The 23,001-nt window shown below is 37.4% G+C and overlaps 1 protein-coding gene across 1 annotated transcript in view; it reads left to right on the top strand.

Moving 5' to 3' along the window:
- HAPLN1 (hyaluronan and proteoglycan link protein 1) overlaps nucleotides 1-15,342 on the top strand; it is an 81,268-nt gene extending 65,926 nt beyond the window's left edge. The window contains exons 3-5 of the mRNA XM_075193203.1: nucleotides 5,140-5,508; nucleotides 10,359-10,661; nucleotides 14,707-15,342. Of these exons, the coding sequence (XP_075049304.1) occupies nucleotides 5,140-5,508; nucleotides 10,359-10,661; nucleotides 14,707-14,990 (956 nt within the window). The 3' untranslated portion in view covers nucleotides 14,991-15,342. The remainder of the gene's footprint in view (nucleotides 1-5,139; nucleotides 5,509-10,358; nucleotides 10,662-14,706) is intronic.
- The last annotated feature ends 7,659 nt before the right edge of the window (nucleotides 15,343-23,001 follow it).

Below are 23,001 nucleotides of genomic sequence, written 5' to 3'. Positions count from 1 at the left end.
CATTAGTAGACATTTAAACAATGATGAGGACACAATGTTAAATGGTGGAATTCAAGATGGAATTGTCCTTCGAGTGAGGTAGATCTGTGCCATAATGCTGCCCTTCTAAATCAAACCAGGGGACTCGTAAATATGTATGTGGTAGGAAGGGTGTAAAAATCATTGCCCTGGGGTAAGGTTCGCCCAATCCCGGGCTAATGGAGACTGCCCGAGACTTGCAGCAGAGACGAACAAGATCCCAAGAAGGAGTAGCCTACACTGCTGCTGCGTCCCGGCTAGTGACTGACACGCACAGCTGTATTTAAGTTAACAAGCAAAGGTCATTGGATGAACAGTGGTAGGAATGAATAGAGTTAGACATTTTGGGAAATAAATTGATGAATATGACCTGCACCCACACTACAAAAATTATAAGATTATGCGCACAATACGTTTTGAATGTAACAGCATTCATCATAGACATTGAAGCTACAGTAACAGACAGAGGTCATTGGATGGACAGTAGTGTGACTGAATGGAGTTAAACATTTTGAAAAGTAAATAGACGAAAGTGGCCTGCACTCATACTACAAAAATTAAACATTTAGGCACACAATACATTTTGAGTGCAACATCATAGACAGTGAAGCTGCAGTACACGCATAGGTCATTGCACAGTGGGTTGAATGAGAGTTAGACATTTTGGAAAGTAAATATATGATGGTGGCCTGAACTCATACTACAAAAAATCAAAGATTAGTCACTTTGCCCGAGCATTCATCGGTAGCCAAGAGCAGGGCTTTCCTACCTTGTTTCCCTTATATGCTCTGTGCCATAATGCTGCCCTTTTGAATTAAACCAGGGACTCATAAATATTTATGTGAGAGGGAGGGTGGAAAAATCATTGTCCTGGGGGAATCTTCATCCAACCACTGGGTAATTGGGACTGCCTAAATCTTGCAGCAGAGGTGGTCCCCAAGAAGGTGTGTACTCATTTTGACACCATGGCAACCGGGATGCCTCACACTGCTGCTGTGTCCCAGCTAGTGACAGACAGCTGGGAACACGGCAGTATTTAAATTATTGTTGCCTTCTGAGTGAACGTGGGGGCGTGTTCTTGGCCCAATTTCTCCTATCTTGGTATCTTGGTGCTACCAGTTCCTGGTCATAAACTTTTACTATGATGAGTTAAGGCCTGGGGGCATCCGAGTACCAACTCTGTGGGAAATACGGCCGCTATAGATGAAAACCTCACCTGCTAAAAGCTTATGATAGTTGCTAGGAAGCTGTAACATTATAAAGGATTATATCCTGGACCAGTGGTGTAACAGCAATCTGTCCTTCAACTCTTTGGTTTTGTTATTAGTTGTTAGTTGACTCACATTGCTTGCTCCACCACCATTTTTGTTTAAATAAAAACTGTGACCTGTTGCCAAATTTATATTGGTGTCCCTGTGGTTATTTATTTAATCAAATACAGTAATAGTAAGTCTGAACATGCGCAGGAGGTTTGGGTGTAATGAAAGGGAGATATCAACACTAAGCTTATTATTTTTTTAATTTTATCAGAGAAAGTAACTGCAATGATGGCAAAGTTACAAAATCCTTCATTAAGACAGCTTGCTGCAGACTTTGGCCAATTGGTGAAATTTGGGACCATTGTGAAGGGATCATTAGAAAATAGACTGGAAATGAATGTTAATGCTATAAATAGTAATATAGGAGCAAAAACAGGTCAAATGGCAATATTTTATCTATTTTTCACAATTTTCAATTAAATCCAAATCCAAACCCAAAACCTTTTGCGTTTGTTTGACAAAGCTGGTAGCAAAGCCGAAAAAAGAAGTTGACTTAGAACCGTCACCAGTTTCAAAACACAAGAGTCAGCACACATCTCTACTAATAATATTATCTGACATCTCTATATGTGTGGATAACACAAACATTATCTCTACCCCTCTTGTTTGTTGCCTAGGTGTCATCCTTGACACAGACCTGTCCTTTGATCCCCATATCCAGTCTAAATCCTGTTACATACATCTAGAAAACATTTCCAGAACACACACATATCCCACACAAGATACTAATTCATGTACTCATAATCTCCCATATTGACTTTTGCCCCTAAAATCTATTTTGAATGCAGAGGCTAGACTAATTTTACATGCAAAATGTTATACTGCTGCTCCTATCTGTCAGTCCCTAATATCTTTTTCTGGTTGCTGTCTGGCTGCCCATTGCTGTCTGGCTGCACCTATATGCAATACATGACAATTAACCTTATGTGTCTAATTCCTATGTTTCTTTATATTGTAAGCATGCGAGAAGGGCCCTCTTACAATTTTGTCTGTCTTGTGTTATTGCTGTGTTATTACTATGTTTGTCCCCAACTGTAAAGCATGATGGAGTATGCTTTAAATATTAATAATAAGAATAATGTTTTAATAGAGTGCAGCTAAAATGTATCAAGTTTTTCAAACATTACATGCAGGTAAAAGGAAATCAGACTGGCCCCTTGTTTCTTCTTATAGATAACAAGAGAGATTCATGTTAAAAATGTATGTGCTCTGGGTTCCTCCTACACTCCAAAAACACTCCAAGAAAACCACACACTTTATTTTTAAGAAGGATTGCACCTTTAAGTTTCGCACATCCTGACATACAAGGATAATTTGAGCTTTATTGCTCCCCACCTGGCTATACAAGTCAGTGACTTTCAAGTCTAAGGTATTGCATGTTAATATGTACATTAAAAGGTAAACTAAAAATAATACAAACTTTAAAATATTTGAAAACATAGCTGAAAGAGTTTTAGAAAAAAATAAACACAGACACACAACAGCCTCACAAGTTGAGACAATCATTGAAAAGTTATATTAAAAATACAGCATTTTATTAAAAGGACAGGAAATTCTTTGAACAATCTTCAGGTAGATGCCATTATAATAACAACTTTAGATGTTGTAGAGACTACTTGGGGATAATACTTGTACCAGTTGTACCCCATGCACTTATGGTGGTTACTCCCTCGGGTGTTTTACATAGATGGGAAGATTTGTTGATATCTTCCAACAACATTTCACGTCTATGGTTCTGTAGCTGTACATTATTTATTTCAAATTGTTAGGTAAGGTATGTCCTATGGCAAAAATGTGACTTCCATGCTGTGTAATTAACTCCTTTGGGGCATATTCAATTAGCCGCCCGTGATTACGGGCGGCTGCGTGGGTCCCGTTACCACAACATCGCACCTATGGGGTGCACACAGAAATCTGCGATGTTGCGGTACAGTAATGACACTTACATGCGTAGTCGCGTCTAATTGCGGGTGCGAATCCTAATTGAATATGCCCCTTTGTCTTTTAGCATAATTACATACATTTAAATATCAACTATCATCCTGACACATTTTAACTTTGTTATGCCACTTACCTACTTATAGTTAGAGATGCTCGGGCTCGGTTCCCCGAGAACCGAACACACCCGAACTCAGCAGATCCGAGTATCGAGTCGAGCCGGCTCGGTACTTTCGCGCGCCCTCAGAATTGAAAACAAAGCAAAACGTCATTGTGACGTCGTCGGATCTTGCGAGTTTTGAATTCTATAAGTACCGCCCTCCACGGGATCAAGCGCCATTTCACAGAGGGACACAGACGGGGTAGCACAGTTCCTGGCAGTCTCTACTGCAGTTTGGCATCGTCATAGGTAGAAAAGAAGGAGGAGGGGTAGCAGTGTTCTTCAAAGTCTCCAGTGACATTCAGGAGAGCTCCATCGCTCCATTGCTAATTGTCATTACTGAAATAGAAATAGGGCTGGCAGGCTTGGTCTTCTAAATCTGCAGTCACATTGTACTGTGTTATATAGGTAAAACACAATGAGGAGAGCTTCATTGCTAATTGTCATTGCTGAAATAGAAATAATAGGGACTCCAAAAGTGGTGTCCAAATACTTTTACGTGTTAAAACCGAGCTGGAAGAAAACAGTAAGGCATTAGAGGAAAATGTATGTTCAGATTCCTCAGGGATTCAGAAATCCCTGAGAAGAGTCTATCCACGAGTGCTATGTGTAATCCTGACCTGTCCGATAGTGTACCCATAAAGAAGGTCATTTTCAGCATTTCTGCAGATGTGTGCATGAACAGCCCAAGTGTAGCCGTTGATACATAAATTGAGGATGCCACTTTGGAATTGCAACAGGATGAAGGGGATATTTGTGTAGCTGACAAGGGCACTAATGAGGATGTTGATGAGGATGATGTTGTTTGTGTCAGTCCTGCCCCAATGGAAGCAGTTCTTGCACATGATAAGAAGAATGCCATTGTCATGCCTGGGCCTAAGACCAAAAAATTCACCTCTTATGTGTGGAATTGTTTTTACCCAAATCCTGACAACAGTTGTCTAGCCATTTGTAGCATTTGCAAAGCCACAGTAATGTAAACATGAATGTCTAAATAGACATCTATATGTATAACCTTCCAATTTGCTGCTGTTTCATCAGTATTGCACAAAGTGTTTGTAATCTGCACTTTACGTCAAAGGTACCTAACTATATTATAATTTTTTGGCAATTGGGGACGATTCGAAGCTCAGTGATGAACTGGCTTTTTGCTGTGAATTACAATGGCTCTTTTTAGTGCATTGTCTGGCACCCTGGATTGGTCTGGGTCTGATAAAAGCACACATCCCCCGGGGGGTCAGTGCTCGTCGCCATGTATTAGCTGTAGAATTACCACAGTTATCCAAGGAACAGCTATCAAATGAACCATAACTGATTTTATGTTCCAAGGACAATTCCATCTTGCACCACTTTTCTTTTCTGCCGTGTGGCAATGTTTCCTCGATGTGCTAGGAACTGCCGTGTTTATGAGACATTGCTCTGTCACCTTCAAAGATTAGATTTCATAAGGAGATGTAAAAGTGCACACATGTGAGATTTGTGTCAGATAGTTATTTCTCCTTTAACTTTTACGTTGTTATTTAGATCTAACTAGATCATTGGAATTTGATGTAAAGGCACTGGATACAAAATCATGATTGTATATTGTTATCCATTTTAAAATATTTTATTTGCATTTTACCAAATGTAAGTGTATTCAGATTACACTGGTGCATCAAGATTATATATTATTTTTTCCAATGTCTTTCTTTTACTGTGTTCCAGAGAATGGACCTCGTCTAGTTGTGGAGGTAGATCAAACAAAAGTAATCTCCCATCGAGGGGCCAATGCTACACTGCCGTGCAAATTTTTACATGACTCAGTGTCTGCCGGATCACCCTCTCACAAAATACGCATCAAGTGGACCAAACTGACTGCAGATTACCTCAAGGAAGTGGATGTCTTTGTTTCTATGGGACACCACAAGAGGAGTTACGGCCACTACCAGGATAGGGTTTACCTACAAGAAGCAAGTGAAAATGACGCTTCACTGATAATCACCGACATAACACTGGAAGACTATGGCAGATACAAATGTGAAGTCATTGAAGGACTGGAGGATGATACCGCTGTTGTGTCATTGGATTTACAAGGTACATTGTCTGCAAGCTCTTCCATATTTATAATAATTTAATCTATTAAATTTATGATACAACTTACATAAAAGAGCTACTAAATTTTTTTACAAATGTATGTAAAAATTCAGGAGCTGGTCAGACCTCAACATATATTAAGTAAAGTTATGACCAGAGAGGGAGATATGTCCCCAACACAATCTATTACCTGGTAGTAAGCTTATTGGTGGAAACTGATGTCAGCTGATAAATGGCTGATAACAGACTACACTAGCGTAAATTCAGCTACATACAATTGCACATACAGAGCCTCATGTAGAATTGGACAAGTACATTTGCTTTGCATAAAAGGCAAATTTCACCAGAGCCCATGGCCTCTAAAAAGCTTTACGTTTGCATCTGTATGCATGAGAATTGTATCTTGTGTAAAGGACCCCTTACACTTATTGGGAGGAATTAAATAGGCTGTGTTACTCTTGAAAGTAACGCGGCCTGCGCACTATTACCAGCCGTACGGTAATTTTAAACCTTATTTCTGCTAGTGGGTCCCTAAGCCGCGAGCAAAAATCAGCGTTAAAAATTACAGTACAAAAGGTAATAATGCGCATTATTACCGTAGCACTTTCTAGAGTAAGGTGTCACATTGAAACCCCCGTAGAGGCAGATTGGAGGAGGAAAGGGGCATGAAAGTCCAGCCCAAGCACAATAAGGGCATGTCCAAGTAAATTCAACCAAAGTAGACCTGAATGCAGACACAGATATCCGTTGCTGGTTCTCTACCCCAGGTGTAACTTACATACTGATAACAGGGGCGCACGGAGGATTTAAGGTAGGGGTTTCCCTTCCACCGGAAAAAAAAAAAAAGCGACAGAGCTGCCGCGCATGCGCCCTCGCATGAGCTCCGTTTAGGCAGCACTGTACTATATAGCAGCCCCAGCGCTGTCAAAGAAGCTGCTATATAGTACAATGCCAATATGTAGGGCACTTCTTTAACGGAGGGGAGGGGTTTCTGGAGACCCAGAAACCCCCCCTGCGTGCGACCCTGGATATGGGTGATGGAATGGGATGCATCTGACTCAGCATACTACATTGAATGTGTCTTCTTTTTTCGCAATTTACACCTGCGTTTTAGACAGAAATTGCATCCAACTCTTGTTAAAGCTCACAACAAGAAGTATCTTGAGTTCTGTCAAGGTGTTAAAACTTTTACATATATATCTGTGAATGTTGTTTATAAAGTCTTCATGTATGGCAACTTGTATTGTAAGTTTAGTGGCCCTTTAAAGAAAGTATTATTTATTTAGTTATAATAGTGGGGATGAAGTTTTTTTCATCATTTCCTGTAAGTATGATTTAAGAAAAGTAAAAAAAATATATATTAATTAAAATATATGCTTTTCAAATTGTGTTAAGAAAGGATAAACACTATTTTCAATGTAAACGGTGAATTTAAATCTCAGAGGCAAACTTCAAACCACAAATTTGAATCAGTGTCTATTGACAATTGCACTGTGAACATTTTCATGGCCATTGAACCTGTGAAACTTGATTGCAATTAAAACCAATTAAACATTTTCGAGCATCACTAGTTAGATGTCATTTACTTACCTACATATTTGTGAGCCTGTGGGAGGAAGCCGAAGCACCAGGAGGTAACCCACATGGAGATAGGGAGAGTATACAAACTCCACACTGTAAGCATGCTGATTGGATTCAAACCCAGGGTCCCAGTACTGCGAGACAACAATGCTAACATATGTGCCACTGTATGCCCATACCACCCTATATATTCTAAGTGGTCATCTCATGCTGGTCTGGATTATTGAATAGAGCACCTAATTTAAAGAAAAAACCTCAGTTTGCAAAGGAGATTCATTTTATTTAGTTAACGTTATTGTGACAGATCTTATTTAAATGGCCCTTGAAAAAATGATCAGTGGCTGCCCTTTATAATAAGAAATACAACATTGCTCCAATAATAGTACTCATTGGAAGATATCTGAACAATATCATACAGAAAGTAGAGCCAGTTAGTTGAAACTAACAGCCAGTTTGTTATTACAAGAAGTCAAAATGACCCAACTGCTATTCAGGAATTGCTAGAAAGTTAGGAGTCAGCCTAAGGCAGAATTTCTGCAGTAGCAGGGGGTGCAGCTGATACATGGCCCAGAGCGAGGCCTCATATGCAGTAGCATAATGATAAATATAGTAGTCCGCTATGAATCTAGGTCATGAGAGGCGACATAGAGGCCCAGTTTGGCCCACATTACTAATTTAAAAGTTGCACCCCGCCGACTTTTAGTACTTAGTGTCTGCTCAGTGATGACTTCTCCTACGTGTCTGCTCAGTAGCAATCAATATGCATCCCACAACCCACTTACCGTTCAGAACGATTTTTGGGCACCTACCTATGTGTCTCCAGCTAGTAAAGAAAGTCGTTGTCCAAGTGATAGGCCAGGTACACAAACACTGATCTGAAATCAATCAGAAGGCTTTAGTTAGAAGCTGTCTACTACGGTCGGACAGTTGTGAGAAGTGAGCACAGTGTAATCCTCCATGCTGGCCGGGGGACAGCTGTGAGACAGAAGACATAAATTGTTACATTATTAAAATATATGAAAGGAGTAGAACTCTTAATAATTGTGCTATGGAGCAACTGCAGTAGCAACGCCTGGTGGGACCTGCTACATTTATCACTTATTCTTCTGTTTACTAAAATGTGATCTGTAGTCTATAAAATGTAAGCTGCTACTAACTTTCATACATGAGCCATGGGGCTGCTACAGGGCTCTCTCAGTTTCCAATTATATGTAGCTTCATTGAAATAATTATTGTTGTTAAATCTATTCATGTAACATCAGTTCACTGGAACATAAGTGACAGGAGCAGACCATTATCTCCCAGTTGTGATGAGTCATGTTGGATATTATGCTCTTGTTTCATTTGTCATGTTGATAAAGGATTTATTTAATCCACGCTTAATTGTTATTCAAATGCAACATTCCCATGATAGTGATGTTAGTTGGTAAATCACTGAATAAATGGGAGAATAATGCTTAATCTGATTAAAACAATATAATTTAGCTGCTTCCCATTTTATCATTAAATTGTTATTCTTAGCAACCGATTGTCTGCAATTTATAAGAGTATCTTGTAACTTCATTTCACTCTTTAAAGATTATTGAACAATTCTTTGAATAGTTAAGCAAATATTTCTATGTCAATACAATTATTGGCCAGATGCATTGTCGTTGTATAGTGGGACATTGTTTGATGAGATATTGGTTTAGAGTTGACTGTTAATAACATTACATGTTATAATAAGAAGCAATGTCATTAAATGGGTTGTCCACATTTAGATCATTTTGTTCTATTGGCTTTTAAAAATTCTCCTTCCACTGAGTTGAGGTAGTAAAAATTTATGTAGCTTTCACAATGTTTTGGTCTTCCTCTGTTTTTCGTGACCAAGCCAATTTTTAGGTTTAGGCTACAGCAGTTTTGCTGGGAATGGCTTTATATTTATGTTTTTAATTTTATGTTTTTTAGTTTGTCTATAGTAATTGTATATTGTTTTTCCCAGGAGAGATATTTTAATCCCATTATGTATTGTATTAACATTTCCTGTATTAACCTTTATATAGTGCCCATTTCATCTTCATTATGGAGAAGGTTTAAATCCTTCACATCAGTTCCTGGCCAACAGAGTTTACTGGCTACATTCTCTACTACACAAACTAGCATTTACCTACCAGTATGGGTTGGAGTGTGGGAGTAAACTGGACCACCTGGATGAATTCCACACAAACACAGGGAGAACACACATACTCCACACAGATAGTGCCCTGGTTGTAATACAACTGATGGCCTCAGCTGCTGTGCCACCTGTATATAGGGAACATAGACAGAATTAGAGAAAAATATACTTTAGCAATGTCAGTTGATTTCATCTGCAAACAAGGAAGCAGCACAATGAGGTTACCAGTAATTAAATATGTTGGATCTTGGGTTGTTTTTGGATACCTTGGCTGTCTTTCTTAGCTTGGTTAGTGGTATCATAGCTCTCATCATTTTCTGCCTTCTATTTTAAAGTGATATTTCAGAAGAGTCTTCCCTGCCATATTTTTTTAAACTGTGAACAGTCATAAGTTGATAAAATAAAAACAGATAGCCATCCAATGAGCTTTATTGATAGGTTTGCAATGAGCGCTATAGTAATATTTCTACTTTCCTGGAATGTCTGGGAGATTCCCTAATTTCAGGGAGTTCTCTAGGCAGAGAAATCCAGGAGCCAGAAGGGGAGATCCAAAAGACAAGTGCGGGTGGGTAGTGACATTGCGAATAGTGTCATCATGGCACCGCCCCCTGCTGCAAGATGACATGAATTGGGTTGTTGGGCAGTTGGGGCAGGACCATGGTGTCTCGCCCTCTGGCAATTGGTGGAGGCTTAATCTTTTAAAAAAAAATTGTTTAACCTTGACTGGAGATTGTATTTATTATTGGCTCCCCAGCTTGTTTTCTGCTGTTGTCGTCTACATTTCTAAACAAAAAGGCCTTTTGTTATATGTAACACATACAAATTCATACATGCATATAAAAAGATAAAAATGCAAAGGTAATAAAAAAACTAAATACAGATTATGAATGTATTTTCATTGACGTGAGGATGGGTTATCCATGTTGATATGTGTATTATTCAAACAGAGAAATAGTTCATAGTAAAAAATCATCAAGATCTGATGACTAAAATATTTGGGTAAATAGTGCAAGTAGAATAGTACTATTCTCCATCAAAATAATTCATTGTGTTTATTTAAATTGTTTCTTACTTTAAATTAATCTTCTAATCCACGTTTGTTTTTGTGTTGTAGGTGTTGTTTATCCATTCTTTCCACGGTTAGGTCGCTACAATTTTAATTTCCATGAGGCCCAACAAGCCTGTCAAGACCAGGATTCTATAATAGCCTCTTTTGACCAACTGTATGATGCATGGAGGTCAGGATTCGATTGGTGTAATGCAGGATGGCTAAATGATGGATCAGTACAATACCCTATTACTAATCCTAGAGAGCCCTGTGGGGGCAAAAACACCGTTCCTGGAGTACGGAACTATGGCTATAGGGACAAAGACAAAAACAGATATGATGTCTTCTGTTTCACATCAAACTTCAAAGGTAATGCAATTATCACCAACATAGATCTTACCTAAAGTTATCTTTTAACAGTATAAAAGGTCACAGCCACTACTTAAACTTAGTAGTGGTAATGGACATTCACCAGCATGAACAGGGTGGATCTGAAGATAACACAAGCAAGAAGGGACTGCTTCATAGTTAATTGCACAACTGAAGTATTTAGTATGGTATATTTCATTTCTTAATGCCTAAACCAGGAATGGATAATCTATGCAGAAATAAGCCTTGAACTTGACAAGTGCTCGAGATGATGACGTTCAGGCTAATTGTTGGAATTATAGAGGCACCTTTCATGGTTACCCATAGGAGCAAGCAGGCACCTAGATAGGACTGCCATGATGACATCATAGTCACTCCAGGTGGCAGGTCAAAAAAGGGGTAACTATTAGCTAAGCATATGGGGAGGCTTTGAAAAAATTGGTGCATCCTTCAATCAGATGTTCTTCTAGTTGCCTACTCTTTTGTTTCAGAGAAAAATACACAAATTTCTGTCATTTGGGAGCAGAAATGAGGTATGACAAATTCACTATAGGCAACCACATGGGGGATTATAGATGCCCAGTATCTCAAGACCAGACTTCTTGATGCAAATATTAAAAGATGTTGCACTTCAATTTCTAGCACTGCACAAGTACTTGAAGTGTCTCTAGAGCAAGACATTCTCTATTGCAGCAGTAGTGTTTGTAGGATCTGAACTACATTAATTGGAATATTTTGGTGAAATCTTAAGCTTGTTCCTGTCCATCCAAGTACTATAAGCTGTTTTATGCATGTTGCTCTGTTTTTGTATGTAAATACCTTTGCCTTTTACTATTGTACATAAATTACTCACTGATATGCACAGGCAATCACAATATTTATACTGTGCCATCGACTTGTCTCATTGAACAAATTTTGAAACAGATACCAATAGAGTCAATAAATAATTTGAAAGACTGAATTATGACATTGAATGACTGATGACAGAAAACACTAGCTTCAGTCTAAAATCAAAATAATTTTCCTGTTATTTGATGAAGGAAGCACCTTTATTTAAGTTCACAGTGCTTACATATAGCAGGTTAATGAGACCTTCAGCCAGTCCTTCGGAGGTAGCTCACATGTGACAGACTACTGAAGGTTTCATGTGGTCATGTACTGCAAGCTAACAGTCTCATGGATGGTATAATTTCAAATGCTTTATGTGTTTTTCACAAGTTGATTGTGGTATGGATATGGGTATACAAGGTTTCCAGATTATGTTAAGGTTGCAGCAATATTCACTCTTGGGATTTATTTATTTATTTCACTAACCACACACATACAGATTTGATTGGCTAATTTATCTACCAGACAGCCTATAACCTGTAACCAACATCAGTACGTGCATGAGGTTCTGCTGATTGGCTTGCCAACATATCTGGCTAATTTGGCTACTCACTTGACAACCCAAAAATTTAGTTTGCAAAGATCTGATAAAAACATCTCTCACATATGATAAATATCTTTGCATCTAATAGCATTTATTTGTTAATGTTATTATAAGCCTTTTTAACAAAACGTATTGCATTAAGAGGGTTTAAAATGATTATAGTTTTTTCTTCTTTATTGACAATGATAATTTGTGGACACTAGCAAAGCACTTCTCTATTTATTACAAAAATTATATCTGACAATTAATGTTTGATCAAATTCTATATTTCTATGGTGATCGGTTTAACATGTGATTTCATGTTAACTTATTTGTTATAATACATTTAATTAAATAGAGCACAGTTTATCACAAAATGTGTAATACTGCAATTAATTGATAAGATGCTGCTATTTCTGTGAGCATTTGACTGAGAACACAGCATTCTGGCACCAGAAAATGCTAATGGGAATTTAAGTGTTGGTTTCCATGGAGACTATTTTCTTCAAAATCTTCCTGTTTAAGAGCTTATGTTCACTGAGATTAGGACAAGATTTTAAAAAAATATGCAAGATAAGATATCGGCATTGTTAACTTTTATAATGTGTACAGTGCTTTACAAGAAAGGCTTACAGGCACATCGAGACTGCGCACAATAAAACCCATAATATCATGTTGGTGACAAGACGGTGGGAAATATAGTGACTATCCTGAGATCATAACACTGAAATCAACCAAGCTGATCTCTACCAGAATCATATCACCTGTACTAAATTCTTGGTACTCTGGCTGCATAATTCCCAGGCATAGTTTAATTATACTATCTCAATGTAATTATTGCTAAATAGTGCATTGTGTAAGTCATACACATCAAATACAATTACACATAATATAGCCTGCAACTCAAATTGCCAGTACATTGTATACATACTGAATCTCATTTAGAGTCAGACGCAAAGTCCGTTTAAGAAGTGTAGGAGTGGGAGTGTGCCACAGCTTGTATTACGAGTGGCAAGTAACCCCAGTTGCGTCCCACTCTTAATACCCTATCGAGTTGCGAGCAGTTCCTGCAGCTAGCTAACGCTTGCGCCACCTAATTCCTGTCGCACAGCTTTAGCCCTGTTTTGACGTGTGTTGCGTCTGCGCCTCACTGCGACTAGGATGTATTTACATGGTTACGCCTTCACAATTCCGCGTTCCTCCCATTCTCTCGTAGTGAGTTGCAAGCTGTCGCAAGTGTTAATTGCGTCCAAGATGCAGGCGGATTTGGTGCTTTCTGCACATGCGTGATAGTGTTTTTTTGTTGGATGCGCCTAAAACGGACTTTGCGTCCGACTCTAAATGAGGTCCACTATGTTCTTAAATTAAATTATGCAGGGTGAACTTTTTAACATCATCCAGTTGCTTTACTTTATCTTTTTAGATTGCAATGGAGCATTAAACACTAATATAAGTCCAAGAGAGAAATGTGCCCTTTATTTGTACACCTGTATCCGCAGGGGCAAGCAGCCTCTTTATTTGTACACCTCAGGGGCAAGCAGCCTGTTTATTGGTACACCTCAGGGGCAAGCAGCCTGTTTATTGGTACACCTCAGGGGCAAGCAGCGTCTTTACTGAAATCAGTGAATTTCTCAGACTTCTTAAGACCATATGACAGTGGGTGAAATATCTCTCACCTGTTGCGGCTTTAGTTAGTCTGTAGAGGCTTCCTTCTATTAACTGTAGTGAAATGGCGGCTGTGTCAGCAAGCATATTAAACAGCAATAGGGAAGTTTCATATTATAAAATACTGTGAGGCAACTGAGTAGTGGCATCATCACACAACATTCTCATGATACCATATCATATGACATCCTCTATGTAGTGCAGTTTTGGTAACGAGACGGAGCACTGGGAACCCAGATTGGAGCCTGCATTGTGCCATTGCTAATAGCAGTGGTTTGTGGGTGTGTTAAAATAACTATTATAAATTTGCTAGCACAAGAGCCGTAATACTTCCATGTATTTAATGTACACTAAAATAATAATGGTGCCTAAGGTATGGTTGAGTTGTTGAAATTTGAGGTTATTTGGTGATTTTCTGATTTTTTATTTGTTGTTTTAACTTTCTGAACTGATTTCAAAAACTTCTTTGGCCCCTTTTTTAGAAATTTGTTTCACAGTTGGTGAAACACCAATTTTTGTAGTAACTCTAATAAATTACTGGCACATTGCTTTCCTTATCTATAATGATCACAACCGGATATTGTTTAGGTTGACATGTATGAAGCAGCTTTAAATAAACTATGGAAGACAGCAGTGTATTGCTGACATTTATTTCCCAATATATAGTACACCACAGCTAATTAAGGCTGATATATTCTCAATTTCGGTGATACTCCCCCATCACTATTCTGTTCCTCCCCCCTTTGTTGTATTTTATAAAAAACTGTAATAAAATACTATCTAAAAAAATAAAGAAAATATTCAAGCACAAACATAGGAACACAGCCGAAGTACCAAACCCCCAACACACCTATAGATAGATGTTGTGATGCTGGTGTATTTTATTTAATTATTATTGTGGATAATACGTTGAAAACCAACATGGTTTTTAATGAGCAATTGCTTGACTTTTTTTTTTTTTCTCAATAGGTCGTTTCTACTACCTAATACACCCAACGAAGCTGACTTATGATGAAGCTGTGCAGGCCTGTCTTAACGATGGAGCTCAAATTGCTAAAGTAGGCCAAATGCATGCAGCATGGAAGCTGCTTGGTTACGATCGCTGCGATGGTGGGTGGTTGGCTGATGGCAGCGTCCGTTACCCAATCTCAAGGCCAAGAAGACGCTGCAGTCCCAATGAGGCAGCTGTGCGCTTCGTAGGTTTCCCAGACAAAAAACATAAGCTATACGGTGTTTACTGTTATAAAGCATAGAACTATAGTAACCTGAGAATACAAAACAGTGTTAAAAAACCATTAAGAACATGTGAAAGATTTATTTTAAAAATGAACTCATGCAAGCTATAAAAAAAACTGTGATAAACCTTTCTACTTACTGTACAAATTATTGTCATAAGTCCATGTCATTCGCTTAATTTAGGTTTTGTTTTTTTATTATTTTTATTACAAATCATCTATTCCAAAAAAAATGAACAAAAAAACAGCAACAATTGATTTTAAACTAGAGCAGAATGATTATTAAGTCACACCAAACTATACCAAGCAGTTTAGTGAATGAGGCATGCCCAGTGGCGCACGCAGGGGGGGTTTCTGAGTCTCCAGTAACCCCCCCTGCGCTAACTAAGTGGCCGCTATAGCTGCACTGTCCTATACAGCAGCCGCGGCGCTGTCAAAGAAGCGTCCGCGGCGGTGTATACAGCACCACCGCGGACGCTTCCTAGACAGCGCCGCTGCTGCTGTATAGGACAGCGCTGAAGAAACGGAGCTGTTGCGCATGCGCAGCAGCTCTCGCGGGGGGTGTTTTTTTTGGGGGGTCGGGGGGGGAAACTCCCCCCCCCCCCCCCGACAATCCTCCGTTCGCCCCTGATGCCATTGCTTGACGGTTGCTAAAACTTAAATTGTGGAATGTAGGATTATTCCAGACAGAAATATATAAAGCACATTTTTTTAAATAGTTAATATTATACTTATATTTTAAAATGCACTACCAGGAAAAAAATAGATGATCAGGTTTAAAGTATGTCCTGCCAGTGTCTAAGTGCTTGTTTTGCAAATATAGGACAGCTAGCAGCAGTAGTATTTCAATTGTATCCGCTTTGAAAAATGGTTTATTTTACGATTAACCCAGCAATGATGTTAGAAGCACAGGAAAAATCTTGTCAACATTTAAACTGTATTTTGTGTATGAAACATTAATGAATGTTTGCATAATTAATGTGTGAACCCTACTTTGTTTTTAATTCAGTTAAATGATGCCTAAGAAGCATCGAGTTACAGGTACATTTTACAGGCTTTACTGGGTTATTTAAGTTGTTTAGTGAGACACATTTAGCATATTCTCAGGGCAGTTAATCCATGTGAACTGCTGGACAGAACAAAACACTCACAAGAAAATTATAACAAATTTATTATATGTAAGTCTTTAAATATTATTGTCTTTATAAAGATATATTTAATATTTTGTTCATATTTACAGTGAAAGTAAAATGCAATTGGATTTGATTCTTCATGAACAATACAATAATATAATACATGATCCCTGTCCTTAAAACATTTTTTTCTTCTCATACCTAAGAGCACATGCCTATATAAATAATTAAACAATAACAAGAAATGATTACCTGTGTGTTATATAGCTATGATGATATTCTTCCTTTTACTAGATGCCAATAATATGATGTGTCAGAATATTGTCAAAGTATATTTATATTTTGTTGAGCATGCAGTACAGGGATAAAAAGAGAATACTATGTTTTTCCAAATCGTTTTATGTTTGTTGTTGAGAATGTTTTTTTTCTTATTTTGAAGAGCCCACATCCTATTTTTAGCTACATTTTATTTATAAAATCCCATTATTTTCTTTAAATGATGACGGTGATAAGAAAATATAATCGCTTTGCTTCCTTCGGAATGAATGTGCCTGATCCTGACCATTGAAATTATTGAGTGTTCAGAAGGCTCTGACTTTTATACTGGTGTCCATGATTTAGATTTTAAAACTGTAGTTAGTGTTTCTATCAGTAAACTGAAAAATGCTCTACGTGGAAACAACACATTGTACTGAATGTATGCATAGCACAAAATTACAAATATCACATATACTGTAAGCATGTAGACTATAAACTTGATAGCATAAAAAGTATAAGACATATATTTACATATTTAAAAAGCAGGCTTCACAGGAAGTGCAAACAGTATAAACATATCCAGAGGCATATAGTAAGTATTTGTGCAATTAGAATGGAATTTTGTATTGAAGGTTTAAATTATACAGACATTTTTGATGCAGCTAAAAAACACATACCAGGGGGTAAATGTATCAAGCTGAGAGTTTTCCGGCGGGTTTGAAAAAACAATCCAATTCTAGCTATCATTTATTTAGTACATTCTACAAAATGATAGCTAGAGTCTGATTGGTTGCTATAGGCAACATCTCCACTTTTCAAACCGGCTGGAAAACTCTCAGCTTGATACATTTACTCCCAGATGTAATACATAATTAAATCAATTCCCTGATGTACAACAGTTTCACAAGGAAAAAAGGGGCATAAGTGATAGTTGCAGAAAGCAACAGTTTAAGTTAAAAGGCAAGTTTGTTTACATGGGTTCAAATGGAGCTAAACTGTAGTATTTTCCAGTTGCAACAAGGTGCTGTTGCTTTTTACAAAAACCCCCGTATGCCCTTAGTATAAGACATGAAAGCTTATATTTACTAGGCAAACTTACCTACACTACATTCAGATCTGTAAAGGGGTGCTAATTATTGGAGGTCTTACATTCGTATTTATTAAGCTTCATTTGGGGGTGTGAAGCCCTTATTTTACTGCCATTATCTACATTATAGCCTTATATGGGCCATAAGTAATGTTAAGATCTGATTGCCTAGCAACTATAACATATTTCTTTCTAATCCACTTCCAAGAAATTTCGTGAGATCATCTAGGGCACAGGATAAATCACAAGGGGAGCTGAAACAAATAAAGGAATAACATAATGGTATGAAAAACAGAGAAATAAAATAGGAAAGTATAATGAGATAGGGACTCATTCAATAAATCTAAACGAATTCCAGGATACATCGATGGCAAATTTTGTTTGCTCCATATGATAAATATGCTCTGTACTGATAAGATATAAAAACATTTAAGCACACTATGAAACCTTAATTAGAAGGTTAAGGATATGGATATTGTAAAGGCCATACAATAAGAAGATGATTTAAGACAGAAGAATATTTGTTTTTAAATACATAAAAGAGAAATGGGCTTGCTCTACTATTGAGAAGACCGTGGTGCTGCAGGGAAAAATGAATTGTATTATAAGAAAATATGTGACAATAAACTACAAATTATTTTATATTTACGACTATGTTTTCTTATTTAAGAATTTTTAGCTTTCTGGGTATATTGTTCCTACCAACACAGGGAAAACTACTTAATTAAGATGATCTGCGAATATTATGCTACATTAACCTCATGTACCTTCATAGAAAGATATTCCAACTTTGGGTAGTGTAACCGGGGGTCGAAGTGGAAATTTAAAAGTGACGGTATGTGAGAGTTTTACAATGAAAGCAGTTGGAGAATTAATGGTATGATATATACCATTATACATCAGCACAACTTGACACTGATTGTAACATAATACATGATAGATAGATAGATAGATAGATAGATAGATAGATAGATAGATAGATAGATAGATAGCATAGACACATAGATCTATTATACTTTGATATTGCATTTTTAGGGGCCTATTTATAAATAGCCACATTTCCCCATGATATTTACCATCCCTTATCACAATGATAATACAACGCAGCCATTTATTTAAAAATCGTCCTGGATTTTTTGTGTTCATGATGGACTGGCCGGAGGCCTCGCTACATAAAGACACTCATACTGAACGCTCTTTCTCATTTGGGAAAGTTTTATTGACAGCCTGCAAGGCTCCACACAATGCCTCATCCATCAATGCTTCTGCCATACTACCTGGTGTTAAACGCAATTACTGCTGGAATATACCCCTGATTCAATTGGAAGCGCACAATTGATCCTCCTGATATACGCTGTGCCCTCAGCCTTTCCATACACTTTATCATAGATCCCGGCACAATAGCCTTCTCCGCACCCCTGGGTATACCCTCTGTGTTGCATTTTATGGCAGGTGGTCCTGGTGCGCTCCTTTGCTGGCCTGTCAGGTTTTGGCCATGCCTGGAATGTTCACAGAGTTTGGCTTAAGTCATGTACTGTGAATGCCTGATGTCTTTTCTGACATCCTTTTGTTAACTGTTTCTCCCCTGCCTCTCACGCACTCTACAAAGTATTGTTTATGTTTATTTCTTTGCTGATAACTACTTTCTCATTTTTTATCCCGCTGCCTGTATTCATTGACTACTATTACAGAGTGTCTTGTGTCCATTGTATTCTTTTATTATGTTGCTCCAACAATATAATGTTTTGTTTTTTTTAAAAATCATCTGGGACAGCACCTTTGATAGGAGGCAATGACTTTACTTTAGCATTAACCCCGGGATCTGGAGATTAAATGGAGGGGAGAGCACGAAGGCTGCCAGTGATGGACTCGGAGATCCTTTTCCAGCTAACGCCAGCTTCAAATATTTCTTCTAGAGCTAAAAAAGAAATAAGTATATTTGGAGCCTGTAAGAATATTCTTTTATATTCTCTTATTTAATTTTTTATTATATAATGCCTGTCTCATATTTAATGTCTCTCCTGACATATCCACCAATAACTATTGCTTTGACGCTACTTACTACTTAAAGTATAGGAAGAAAATGCACAATGGATGTTGGTGTCACTTCCGCTGAGATCTAGTCTACTACCTTAACAAAACTTCAGTCGCAATACTTATGTGTATGAAAATACAACAGCACAGCTCAACCATATTGCACAGCTGGGTATACCTTATACAGTCACAAATGATCTCATATTCAGGATTATGTTTATAGAATTTTTCCAAACAGTACAATTAAGAATAAGTAAAGAGAGTCCCACATTCACCCATGGTATCTACAAATGCAGTTGTATAATACAATTCACACAAACAGTAAATATATATAATAATTTCATACAATTACCAAATTGCAAGTCTCACACAGGAACATTTTGTCAAATCTGAATTCAGGAGAAGAATGCTTATGAGGCTAAAATCTTAGTTTATATAGGGATACATTTTTTTCACTATGGGCCTGATTCATTAAGGAAAGTAAGGCAAAAAATTAGAACGTTTTCTCCTGGACAAAACCATGTTACAATGCAAGCGGTGCAAATTAGTTTATTATTTTGCACATAAGATAAATACTGGCTGTTTTTTTTCATGTAGCACACAAATACTTAATGACTTTATTTGTACACTGAAATTTGAAGTTGATCTAGAACATGCCCTACCCCAACTATAAATTTTCTCATCACATTTTAAATTTACCTCCCCCTCCAATACAATATGGTTTTGCCCAGGTTAATGAATCAGGTCCTATATATGCTTTCTGAAACGTGCGGTAGAGGCTATGGTGTGTCATACATGACCATATATGGAGATCATGACACCTAAATATCTAAACTCTTGTTTCCAATCCAATGGTAGCCCCAAAAAAGTCTTTCAAAATAAGGTCACTGGCAGATAAGCTTATTTTACCTATCTATTTCCAATACATTTATATCTTCATATTACCCATTGGGGCCAAGTATGTAGAGATTGTGTATGAACTTTTACAATTCTTATGTTGCAAGAACCTGACACCACTCTCAATCTTAACATTTTGCCTTGATGTTCAATATGGTGTCAGTGCTCTTAATTCACTAACACATTTGTGTCACATTCACCGCTGAATACATACATAACATGTTTGGCATCTATACAGTCCTTAGACAAGACTGAACATTTTTAAACTAGACTCACCTTGCGTCATTCTTTCAGCAACCCAGGAGAGGGAAAAAAAAACTCATGTTGAAGAAAAAGCTCAGGAAACCTTTGGAAAACCGTGTCTCACAGAACCTTCCATTCTCCTAAGGCACCCTACACCTAAGCACATTATTAATAAAAATAAAGAACATCTAAAGGGCAAAAACCAGGATGTTGAGTTACATTGTTTTTAGTTTGGAGTGGTGCAACTTGATAGTCACTTGATTGTCCACCTCCTTGAGAATCATCAGTAAATTCTCACCAAGGACCAAGAGTCAATTCAAAGTCAAGGGAGGTCTTTTGAAGCATGACAGGAGTGTTGGGGTGGACATCTAGTTGATTCTTTGAATTGATCCGTGCCCTTATGCTTTTTCACTCTATCAATACTTAAAGTAGGCGTATGGGAACAATATGCTCCACAGAGAAGTGTGACTATCTGGATGTAGTTAGATGTATTCATAGTATACATGGTATTATTTTTTTTGATGCCAACACCCTTGTTCAAAATATTTTCAATTAAAGATCAGTTTGTAACCAACATCCATCAATCAATGGTGTCCAACTTGTGCTTGAGTATACATCCTCTCACTGCCAGCAACCACCTGTATTAAACAAATAAGCGTATGATACATTTCAAGGGGTGAGCTATGTGCTTAGCTAGTGTTGAAATACTGTGCACACTACAAATACAGTGTCCTCCACCTAGTTAGAGGAGAGTTACACTTAAGTTATACTTAGCCATTTGTTGCCATGGAGTGCAGACTGAACTTATTTGGGTCTGGATTTCCAAGATCTGTATTCCAGAGTGGTGCAGCAAAATACTTAGGGGATCTTTGGTGGTGGATAAATATAGGAGAAGGGTGGTAAAACTGCAAATAAATAATTGTAATAGTAATACATGGAATTAACTAAATTATCAATGCAAAGTTAATATACAAATAAATATAATGATAAAATAAATATGTTTAAAACTAAAAAATAATATGTGTTGGAATAATAAAAAGAAAAGGAGAGATAGGTAGAAGTCAGAAAATATACAGTGCAAGGTGATGAGGGGTAAATAATGTAAGATATAAATCAGTGAATATATTGAATTTAAATGGTTTCAATGGGATAGGATTTTGATAACAAGTAGTGAGTTTTGGGGGCTAAGAAATAATTGCGTTGGAGCTGGTTAAAGAATACAAGTGTATAAAAGTGAATGGTAAAAATGAATTAATGGAAGTTAAGGAAGTGAATGGGGTCAAAGTACATTTTAGATATGGAAAGAATCCACTGAGGAAGCCACACATGATTATGAAAATAGCACTTACACAGAAGAATACCGCTGATATGTGCACAAGTTATTTAAATATTTATTCACCTATTTACTTCTTTATTAATTTTCTGAATTGAATGTATTGTTTTTATACCTATTTCCCATTAATAAAATTCCATTAGAACATAATTTAACTAACATTTTTCATGATTTGCTTTTTATTCTTATGTGTCTTTCTACTTATGATATTTCATTAATTATTTTTCATTTGCATATTCTGTACAATTTAAATAATTATCTGCACTGTGAGAAAACTATCATATGAAACATATTAAACATATTCCATTAAGCAGCTCCCAAACAACTATTTAAAACTTGCAGCTTGTTATCAATAGTTTATCCCATCTAACCCATTTTAGTGTGTTATGTTAACTTTCACCTCTGTTAATACTTACTTTTACCATCCTGCTCCTGTGTTCATCCTCCACCACCAGTACCCCAAGTTTTTTTGCTTTACTACCCTTGATTTTCTGATTTAGGAAATCCAATGCCAAGCGAGTCCACCCAGCAATCCACAGCGAAGATGGGCTAAGAAAAGGTTTTGAGTCTTTATAGGTTAAAATGTCCACAAAGACATGTGGATGGAGTATTGTATATTCAGACAAGTGACCGCTCAATTTCAAAGCAGTGTACTTGCATTGATTCACAGGAAATCAGTGGTAGGGTAGAGGCAGGAGATTTAAGTCTGTAAGTTGGCTACAATTGGTATGATTCAAGGCAAAGGGAAGAATGTTCTTGCTTATCCAATAAAGATGGTTAATGGCGATGGTTGAATGACAGCACAGTGGCTCATTAGTTATCATTACTCCCTCACAGCACTGGAGTCATAAGTTCAATTCGCGACCAGAGCCTTATCTGTGTGGAGTTTGTATGTTCTCCCCCCGAGTTTGTGTGGGTTTCCTCCGGGTGCTCCGGCTTCCTCCCACACTCCAAAAAACACATTGGTAGGTTAATTGGCTGCTGACAAATATTACACTACTCTGTATGTGTGTGTTAAAAAATTTAGACTGTAACCTCCAATGG

This window comes from Mixophyes fleayi, chromosome 1 (genome assembly GCF_038048845.1).
Source record: "Mixophyes fleayi isolate aMixFle1 chromosome 1, aMixFle1.hap1, whole genome shotgun sequence".
Lineage (NCBI taxonomy): Eukaryota > Metazoa > Chordata > Amphibia > Anura > Limnodynastidae > Mixophyes > Mixophyes fleayi.
Note: the sequence above shows the minus strand (reverse complement) of the source record. Positions and strands in the feature narration are given on the sequence as shown.